Source organism: Triticum urartu, chromosome 4 (assembly GCF_003073215.2).
Source record: "Triticum urartu cultivar G1812 chromosome 4, Tu2.1, whole genome shotgun sequence".
Lineage (NCBI taxonomy): Eukaryota > Viridiplantae > Streptophyta > Magnoliopsida > Poales > Poaceae > Triticum > Triticum urartu.
In genome coordinates this window covers 420,884,600-420,895,311 of record NC_053025.1, presented here as the reverse complement: position 1 = coordinate 420,895,311, position 10,712 = coordinate 420,884,600, and the positions used below count along the sequence as shown (strand labels likewise).

At 40.3% G+C, this 10,712-nt stretch overlaps 1 protein-coding gene across 2 annotated transcripts; it reads left to right on the top strand.

The window, feature by feature from the left end:
- Positions 1-2,255: 2,255 nt before the first annotated feature.
- Positions 2,256-8,300, top strand: LOC125551854 (protein ROLLING AND ERECT LEAF 2). Of its 2 annotated transcripts, none has more exons than XM_048715225.1 (6): positions 2,256-2,532; positions 3,840-5,138; positions 5,348-5,422; positions 5,848-6,062; positions 6,990-7,213; positions 7,333-8,300. In XM_048715225.1, exons 2-6 carry the CDS (start codon positions 3,863-3,865, stop codon positions 7,988-7,990), a joined length of 2,448 nt encoding a protein of 815 aa, XP_048571182.1. In that variant the 5' UTR covers positions 2,256-2,532; positions 3,840-3,862; the 3' UTR covers positions 7,991-8,300. The 2 variants fall into 2 exon arrangements, with proteins under 2 accessions (XP_048571182.1, XP_048571181.1); XM_048715224.1 differs by having other exon boundaries at positions 3,727-5,138.
- Positions 8,301-10,712: the final 2,412 nt, after the last annotated feature.

Genomic DNA, 10,712 nt, shown 5'->3' with positions numbered 1-10,712 from the left:
ACCACATTTCTCGTCCCCAACCGTACGCACACTTTGCTTTTTTTAGTTTAATCAATTAACATGTTTAATTAAATAACATAGCATGTTTGTTTAATGATATATCATTGGGATCATGGTCTAAAGACTAAAGGGGGTGAATAACCCTATTAAAAATTCTACTCCAATTTTTAGTGTTGGCAGTTTTTAATTAAGGGTGGCAAGAACTAGACAACCAGATAACCAACTTAGCATCCAAAATATCGACAGTAACGAGCAACAGAAAAGTAACAACCTTCCAAGTAAGGAGAAGGTAGAGTTTAGACAATACAAACACTCATGGCACGATGATTTTCCCCATGTTGACTCGAAAATGCTGATGAAATGTGATGCTTGGAACTCGGCACTTCCAAGCATCACATTCCATCGACACTTCTAAGCAAACTAATATGGCTCGTAACTGCCGATGAAATGTGATGCTTGGAAGTGGTGAACAAATAAAAGGTTTTGCAAAGTGAAATATTTGGGTTGACAGTCTCGAACAAAGACAACGGTTTCCGAACAATTGAATTTGTGTTTGATCTCTGAGCATGAATAACCCTAAGTGGCTTGTTAGTATCGGAATAAAATCTCCGGTGGTGCCGAGATTTGGAGGAATTCATACAAAATTGGCTAGGGAGTGGAGGACAAAAATAGAGTGGAAAGGTCTGTGCCATTGCGGTGGTAATGCGACGCCACACCATACTAAGCTCCCTAGAAATGGAGCCTTCTGGTGCATCAGGTAGTTTTTGCATTCATGGTCCTATATGTCAGCGAGTGGATCTGTTGTGTGCTGTAGTTGGGCCTACTCGCACTTGATTGTGGCGCTTCTATGCTGTAAGGTTGACAAATCTTTAAATTTGTGAACATTTGTTAATTTCGTGAACATTTTAAAATCCGTCAACAATTCTGAAAATCGGGGAACTTCTTTTGAAACCCGGGAACATTTTCTAAACCCACGAGAATTTTTAATTGACAAATGTTTTTTGGATTTTGAGGAACACTTTTGAATTTTGCAAAACTGAACATTTTTGTTATTCAAAATCATTTTTGGAATTTGCTAATATTTTTTAATTCATGATTTTTAATTTATTGGACATTTTTCAAATCTGTAAAAAATTAATCATGATTTTTTTATTTTTAGAAATGTTCTTAAAATCCATGACCATACTTCATTTTATCAAAAACATTTTAAGTGTTCTCTCTACTTTTTTTTCCAGTTTTCCTTCATCTTTGTTTTTTCATTCACTTTTTTAGATGGGCTGAAGCCCAATAAGGTGACTGCCAGCCAACTGAAGTAACCGTCTTGGGCGTGCGTGTTTGGTTGTCATTCGACGTGTTGCGTTCAATAGGGTCTCCAGCGTATTTAGGTTATTTCGCTGCCAGGGAAGGGGCAACCTAGTATCTTGTTTCGTGCGTTTGTGAGGGGTTCGCCGGTTGGCGCCAACTTGTCGGTTCTGAGTTGAGTGATCGGGTCGCCATTTTCTTTGTCTTCTCCGCCAGACTCCTTTGAAGGTGTATTCGCTTTGGAAGACCTATGCTAGCTAGGGGAGAGGTAGAACGAAAACTAGGTGCTGGAGATTGATGCCAATACGAGCACATGTCGAAAAGCTGTTGTAGCTAGGCTTGTGGCAGTAGATCTAACATCAAGGTCAGAAAGCGACTAGGTCGAGAGATTATAGTCCTTTCGGGGATGAAAACCAACTCAAGGAGAGTAATTTTACTGGCGGCGGCAGAGGCACGAGTGAATTCAGTTTGGAGGGTGGGGGGGGGATGTATTGTACATGAGTCTACGGTCATGCCTACACGTGCTAGCAAAGTTGAAACGTTGGAGAAAAGAGATGTCCATTTTGATGTACATGGTCCAATGGTCAAGTCGGTTTATGTAGGATGAAACCGACGATTCTCTTGAACTCAAACAATTAACGATGAAAACATCGAACTGAACACCATATAAACACAATGGAAACATCGAACCGAACATCGTATAAACCAGGATTATCAATCAACTTAGTTTTCCGATTTTCGGTGTAAAAATGACCACATCAATCCGTAATAGTAGTAAAAAGAGACTCAACCCGCGAGCGTGAAATGACACGACAAAGCGTGCGTCATCCTCGAGCGCATTGCAATCTTCGACAAAAACATAGAGAAAACTCGCGATTGTAAAAGAAGAGGAGAAGAGAACAAATGCCAGCTCGTTTCGCCTTTTGCCTTTCGGCTCCATCCTCCCTCGTGGACAGTGGCCAGAGCCAGGCTACGGGCACACGCCTCCCTCTACACGTCGTGTTCCCACCAGCAGGCACACACGCGCATACGCATCTTTCTCATCTGCCGCAGGACGGCAGGAGGCACCGCCCCGCACCCGCACCTGCTCATCATCTTCGAAGCTTCTCTCCTCCTCTCCACCCCACTCCACGACCAGCTAGTGCCGACCTCCTCCGCAGCGCCAATCCGACGCGGCCGCCGCGAGCCCGAGATCCCGTGCCCAACGCTCCCTCTTCGAGGCCAAGCCAGGTAATTCTCTTCCCTCCCCTCCCCTGGATTGCTCTGGGCGGTTTCTCCGCGTTGATTAGGCCAATTGCGGTGGGTCTGCCGCTGGGGTGGGTGAATTGGGTGTTACTTGTGTGCTCCATGGCCGCTGCGAGGCAAAACTTGGATCTTCGGTGTTTCCGTGGGGGTTTCTCTTTTGTTTGCCTTGTTAGTACGCTCTCAAGATCAGTTCCTTTTCTTCCTCCGCGTTATGGTGTCAATGGAGAACCTGTAGATGGATGGTTCGACGTGATGGGGCCGTGAATTGGGTGGGTGGTCGCAATGGGCTGACAGAGTTAATTTTACTACTTATTTGCTGGCCGGATTGGTAAAGCTCAAGCTTTTTCCTTCTTATATGCGTCTTCTTTATTGCTCCACAACTCAATTGAGCTCGTTTAGTCCAAGAGGGTTGGTTTAATCCAAGACGTGCTGATCCTTCTAAATAATTTGGACGTGCCTGGAATTAACTTATATTTGAGTTCGGTCTCGTGCTGTTTGAGAATCCCATAACGCCTAATCTGCTGCTTCACATGGCTTCTCCAAGATTGAGAGAATACACTTGGTTAGTTAAGGGATTTATGCGCTGGCTTGATACTGCATAAGTTAGGTTTCTGCTTGCTTCTATAAGCTTTTTGCCGAGACAATCGAGGAATTTTCTCTGTGTGTTCTCTTTAATTGGTTTATTGAGGATTTAGGGGGAAAATCACATATTCTTGAAATGCATTCTGTCTGGTCGTTTAAGTGGAGTTGGTCATGGTTTCGTTGTATATACTATATCGTTATGGACTAGGGAAGCAGCGTTCTAGTTGATGCAGGATCGTATGAGGTTAATTGCTGGTTTTGTTCCCAGCATCTGAGTTCAGTTTCTGTATTTCTATTTGGAGTTTCTCAGTGCTGATGAGAAGAGATAAAATTTTGGGACAGATTTGAGCAGGCTAGTTTTAGTGGAAGTGAATTTGTGTGCTGTACCCAAAGTGCTTGCCTGTGAGTGACGCATACCGAGCTTTTGTAGAATATTTAGTATATACAGTGGCGATCAAAATTTATATTTCCTTTTGAATAGACTGAATCTAATTGGTATGCACAACTGCTGATGAAACGTTGGGTTATCTTTCTTGTCAGCTAAGTAAACGTTCGGATATTATCTAATCGTAAATTACTTAATATGTGGAAATGCAGGTACGAAGTTGCACTGTCTGTGCATTGTTTTACATAAAAACATCTCTCTGCCATAAGAGCTTTGATCTGCAGTGCATGGCTCTGATTTTGCTGTTCTTCTAAAATTTGCTCAGCATCAAGAGTGACACACATTAAAATGGGATCTACACGAGCAACGAGTGAAGATGACAAGGCTCTTGTCTTGTGCCAGGAAAGAAAACGTTATGTGAAAGAAGCACTTGATGGGAGATGTGCATTTGCAGCCGCTCACTTTGCGTATATTCAGTCGCTGAGGCACACAGGATTTGCTCTGACAAAATTTGTAGAACCTGAAGTGCCAACAGACTCTTCATTATACACGTCAACATCTGCAACACCAGAGCCTCCTGGCATGAGGCATAGATCGATGAACCTCTCCCCATCTGCATCACATCCGGCCAGTGACTCCTTCTCCCCAGCTCCGTCCCCGTTATCTTCCGGGCGTTTCCATGTCAATCATATGAAAGCCGGGAGGAACCCAGCGAGGACTGTTGAGGAAAAGGTGCCTGTTCCTGTAACAGCAACTCTGGAGACTTCATCCTCAGTTCCCATTCAAACTGTACATGATCTGGATGATAGTTCTACATTTGAAGCTCCTCCAGGGACACCACCATGGGACTACTTTGGCCTTTTTCAACCTGTTGAGAGCCAGTTGTCATTTCATGATGAGAAGGAATCTGGTCATGATTTTGAAAATGCTGATGATATTAGGCGCCTTCGGGAGAAGGAAGGAATTCCAGAGCTTGAGGAGGAATTGGAGAAGTCGCATGCTCATGCTGGTGATGTTAGGCTCTCGCAACAGGAGAAAACTCTAGATGTCAGAGATGGGGAGCAATCTACTATGAGTGGAAGGGAGGATGATTTTGCAGACTCAGAAGATGATTTTGAGAACCCATCTTCTGAACCTTTAGTGCGGATGTTCAAGAACCGCAATGATACACCTGTTGAAAATATTGTAACAGATCAGTCACCTGCACATCTTGCTGCAGATAAGGTTGTCTCAGAAAATTTGGTAGATAAGGTTGCCTTGGAAAATATTGCAGATAAGGTTGCCTTGGAAAATATTCATTCCAAAACGGAGGAGCCGAAAAGTGACAACAAGGTACTTGAGCCAAAAAGTGACAATAGGGTACTTGACATTAGCATGTATGAAACTGATGAAACCCCTGTGACGAGCCCTGTGAAAGAAGTGGTATCTTCGGTTGCCGCTCATTCTATAAACGGGAAATCGAAGGAACCTTTTCGTGATGTTAGAAATGGGGTAAAGGACCTGTCTACATCCATGAAAGAGGTTGAAATCTTATTTGTCAAGGCATCTGATTCTGGCAAAGAAGTCCCGAGGATGCTTGAAGCGGATAAAGTCAATTTCCGCCCTTTGCTAACCGAAGAAAGAGGTCAGAACTCAATTAATTAGATTACTGTTCTGTAATATTTTGATGGAGCTTTGCTTCAAAACAAATGATAGAAAGGTTCTGCATGCAACACTGCAGAACTCATGATGTGAAACTATAACAATATTACTTGTACCCATGACCATTATTACTTGCTGTTCCTCTCTTTCTAGTTTTTAGAACTTGGGTTAACTTAAGTAATTATAATGCAGCACGTGGATTAAAGGCACCAGGCTTTTTTGCAACACTCTTTGCTTGCTGCAGGGAGGAAGTCCCTGTTCCTCAGCGTAAGTTTTTTCTAACTCTCAGTGACAGTCTTCCTTCCATTTTCCAGCACACAATTCTAGTTCCTGTGATTACATCGTATGATGTCATTTGCATGTTATTTCTTCCATGATCTTCCGTTGAAGCGGCTTATTTTTCTACGTACCGGAAAATGATATGTTCCATGTAGATATGTTTTACTTTTCACGGTTTCCTGTATAGAGCTTGACCATTGATTATCCTAACATGTTAGTATAACTGTATGAATATCATTGGTGAAGTCGAAAAATTCTGAATACAAGGGCATGTCTACAGTTTATGTGACCAACATATGTTTTTTCTTTATGTGCAAAGCTTTTGCACTTTCTCTAAATAGAATCTTTATTATTTCATCTGTTATCCTGTTGTAAATGGTAGGGAGGGATAAATATCTTGTGCTTTATTGCAGCTCCACCACAAGCCGACGTGAAGCATCTTACCTGGCATAGATCAGTGTCTTCGCACTCTTCGTCATCAAGGAATCCTCTTGGGGCAGCATCGAAAGTTGATGTCGATGGTCTCACTGGAAATATCTTTAGTGGTGTATACATGAATTCTGGCAGTCACGCTTCCACACTAGATAGATTGTATGCATGGGAGAGAAAGCTCTGTGATGAAGTCAAGGTAAAAACTTATTTGGCCGGTCCTTTATGAGATACTCTTTTTTTCTTAATCTGTTTTAGCCACTGTTTTAAACTAGATATGCATTGCTAGAAAATTTTATAGCAATGAAATTATCAAAGGTAAAATCAGAATATATGAGAATAATACCACACCACATTTTCGTCATATGAATGATAGCAAACCTAGAGGTAAATAGATGGTGGATGCATGTTATATTGTCTGACATTCAAGTTCAATTATTTTTTGCTGAAAAAATAAAAATTGATTATATGGAGGACTTGCATGTGGTGGAAACTGCAAGGGTTGCATCCACATGATGATGTAGATGGCTTTCATGTGCATTTTAAATGCGATCACTTGCTTATGAAAAAATAAAAATAAGAATTGATGAAGTGGAGGACTTGCATGGGTGGAAAGTGGAAGATTTACATATGCTTGATGATGTGGATGGCTTGCATGCCCATTTAAATGGGATCACTTACTTAGATATATAGGATATCACGTAGTAGAGGCTTATCAATATATCTGCAGAAGTATGTAGTAAATTTTTTTTGAAATAAAATGACGCAAATTGCACTGGGATTATAATGATGTTCTTTTATCTCAAGCTTGGAGTATTGATTAAAAATGGAAGATGAAACAATGTGCAACAAACAGAGCCTGAAATATATTTATATTGAATGTTGGTACACATGATATGCCCACTTGAATATGCATTTAGCAGTTTGTGCCATTCCTATTTTCTGTGTTTGAATTATTTGTACTATTATTCCTGAATAAATGACACATCTGTATGTCCTTTTGCCTTGAGTCTGTGAATTGGTTGACACCTCCATACTTTCTTGCCTTTTTTCTTTAAATGACCTCTCCATGTCTTTTCACCATATTTAGTGTTTCTGTAAATGCTAACCTTTGTATTGCCTTCAGGCTAGCAGTACAATTTGCAGGCAGTATGATGAAAAATGTAGGTACCTGAGAAACCAGGAATCAAGAGGAGAAAGCCACATGAGTATTGATAGAACCCGTGCTGTTGTGAAGGATTTGTACTCCAGAATTTGTGTGGCCATTCAGAGAATTGACATGATTTCCAAGAACATAGAGGATCTGAGGGACAAAGAGCTTCAACCGCAGCTTGAAGAATTAATTGGAAGGTATTGGTTTTCCATTTATTTTGTACGTAACTACATACATATTGCAATTCAATAGGCATTTTCTGGAATGATCTTAGTTTATCATTTGCTCTTGGTTAAAATATTCACATTTTTTGCAGCTTAACTCGCATGTGGGAAACAATGCTCGAGTGTCACCGGCATCAACATGAGATTATTAAGCTAGTATCCAACAGTGGCGGTATAAAGGTCTTAATTCGGTCGGAATCACAGTTCCAAGCAACTCTACTCCTTCAGGTTGAACTAAAGTCACTATTTTCAAACTTCCAGAGATGGATAGTATCCCATAGATCTTACTTGAATAGCCTACAGTCATGGTTACTGAAGTGTGTGAAATCACTAAGGACGAAGAAAAAATCTAGAAAGAAGAAGGATACTGATTTTCAAATAACAAATTTTGCTGTTGCACCCATATTTACAATCTGTGAGCAGTGGATTAAGTTACTGGATGAGTTGCCAATCGAAGACTTGGAAGGTGGTATTAAAGGTCTCCTTGCAGATATAAACCATTGTATGCCTCGTCAAGAGAAGAGGCGTGGTGGTTCAAGGTCTACATTTGCAATACCTAATGGAGGGTTGAATGATGAAATGAGGGGAATCCATAGAAATGACGCTCATACGGATTTACAGTCGAGCCTGGAGAGCTTCCTAGGGAAGCTTGAATTCTTCTCAGATGTTTCAGTGCACAAATATGGCGAACTCAAGAAAAAAATTAATACGGCAAAGGAGAAATATGAGGAGGCAAATCGGTTGCACTAATTTCTGGAGTGAATCATAATATAGCTCGAAAGTCATCTGAGATGGATAAATAAACCGTCCATTGTGTACATTTGTTCATCGAACTAATAGGCACAAATCACTGCCATCATATTTTGCGAGCTCATGATAGTCTAGGGGGACAGGCATGGGGGTAAATATGTAGATATCCGGCCTTGTGGCTAATGCCACTCGACCTTAATCTGGGATGTAAATGTGAGGTGTAGGTAAATTAAAGTGTAAGATGGGGGATACAAGATGTATATTTGTGCTGGGGTATATCAGTATATGATATGAGGTTTCCTGTTCTTCATGTTGGCACCTGGGCATAAGCTTGGACTTTTCATTCAGTGCTTTGTATCTATGATTGCAATTCCATTCTCGTGTTGTTTAGGTCTTATTTAGGCTGGTACGATGTTTCTTATTTTGAACTTATTGTACAGTATTTATTTGAGAGTAACGCTCGCCAGAGAAGAGTAAACTGGATCAAACTCAGTAAGAAAGAAAGGAAAGAAACCAATAGACCAGCACGGCAAGCTAGCTCAGAGCTTCCTAGGCACAGCCTCTTGAGCCAGGCGACGCAACAGGTTGCCGTCTAATGGCGCGCGCACTCCATTGGCGGTGGGGACCGAATGCCGGCAAATTTGCTCAAATGGGATGAAGCCAAGTTTGGTCATCTTCAACCCAAGGCTATGTTCAGCACTTCTCCCCTTTTCTCCAGGAGTAGCAGGCTGCGCTCGAGTTATCTTGAATGGACATCTTAAGACCATCCAATGTTTGCCACCATTAGTTTCCATATGACAGCGAGAAAAAATAGTTCCCAAATCATCACACGTTGCCAACCTTTGCCCTGAAAACACATTTGATTTCGTAAGGGTCATGTAGTGTACACCATAGTGAAGCAGAGTAGAATATTTTTAACACTGATTTCTTGTTGCCACTTAGCCACCGCAGTTGATTCCAAATCAAAGCCTAAACGATCATAAAAATTAGATTATATTCCAAAATTGGTGAGGTACCACACGCTCAAACAATAAAATGGTGCACAAACTCAGCTCAGTACAAAGCAGTTTCAATATTTCGGTGTTTTGAAGATTATCACTGTCAATAGTCCGTTGTTGGCCAGAAGCCATTAATGAAACATGAACCCTCGGCGGAATGACCAACTTCCACACGGCTGGGTTTGCACAAGGATTGCTCCCCCATTGTTTTTTTTAAACAAGGGGAAGGGACCAGAAAGTCCTGAAACTGCTGCATTTGGAAGTGATAATACACTACAACTAGCATGTAGTGCGCGGCGGCACGTCACACCGTACTAATTGATGTGCAATGTTTTATTTTTTGAAGTTTTAAGTGTTTGTTCTAGAATTTGTTTGACAACATAGTCATTCATATATAGATAGCATACATTAAGTCGATGCACGCAACGTAATTCGAGAATACATAATAGTCCATCCGTTCCTAAATGTAGGACCGCAATAAGTGCCTGACGTGCGGTGGCTTGGAACTTGGCCCGAACGCTCCATGACTACATATTGCGCCACGTCTACTCTCTCTAGTAAAAGAAAGGAAGCACAATGGGTGTTGCTCTATTTCTTATTAGTGAGGTATTCTTCTTCATTTCAGTATTTGCAGGAGTCCCCTCTAGGAAGAGATGCTTTTCAAAGGCCGTACGCTACTGTTGAATGGCCAAATAGGGATTAAAACAGAGTAAATAACTAGAGTATCCCGTCGTAGTGGTAGCTGCATTTACGCGACCGGGTCTTGCATGCATGCATAAGTGACAAAATTGCTGACAACAGCGGGAATCTTTTGGGTTTTCAGTTTTTGAAATATTTTATCTCTTAAATGGAAAATCCGATTGAAAAACCATTTTCACCATAATCCGTCGCGACGAGATCTTCGAAACTAGATCTCATATCGATATGTTTCGACGATTTTTTTGGGTTAAGAGTTGCCATGTCTATTGCACATAAATTGCCATGGTATTTACACTAAAGTTGCCATGATATGTTTCAACTACTTTTTCTTGTATGTTTAAAGTAAAATTTGACATGTTACAAAAATAATTTAAAAACTAAACTTGCCATGGTGAATTACTAAAATTGCCATGATCCATGAAATAATTTTGACATTGTTCACAATTAAAAAGGAAATCCATCATCAATTACTTTAAAAATGCATGGTCAATGACTCAAATTTGCCATGAATCATACACTAAAATTGCCATGGTGAATTACATAAATTTACCATGATACATGCACTAAAATTTGCCATGGTTCATAGAAAAAATAATTTTCATTGTCAAAATACTAAAATTTCCATGATCAAAATGCTAAAATTGCCATGATCTATAAACTAGATATCCAACAATGAATTGCTAAAAATTGTCATGACCCATGAATTAAATTTGCCGTGGTTAATTACTAAAAATTGCCATGATCAATTAATAACATTTTCCGTCAAAAGTAGTTGAAATACAATGGTAGCTTTAAAATCTAGAAGAAAAAAATAGATGAAACATATCATGACAACTTTAGTGTAAACACTATGACAATTTCAGCGTAAAAATCATGGCAACTTTTGGGCAAAAAAAATTTGGCGAAACATATCAACATGGGATTGAGTTTTGAAGATCTCGTTGAGACGAATTTAATGATGAAAATTGATTTTTTTAATCAGACTTTTATTTAGGAGATAAAACATTTTTAAGTCTAAAAAACCA

Coding starts and splice junctions, on each gene's coding strand:
- LOC125551854 (XM_048715225.1), top strand. CDS start 3,863: ATGGGATCTACACGAGCAACGAGTGAAGATGACAAGGCTCTTGTCTTG. Junction 5,139..5,347: donor TTTGCTAACCGAAGAAAGAG/GTCAGAACTCAA, acceptor ATTATAATGCAG/CACGTGGATTAAAGGCACCA. Junction 5,423..5,847: donor GGAAGTCCCTGTTCCTCAGC/GTAAGTTTTTTC, acceptor GCTTTATTGCAG/CTCCACCACAAGCCGACGTG.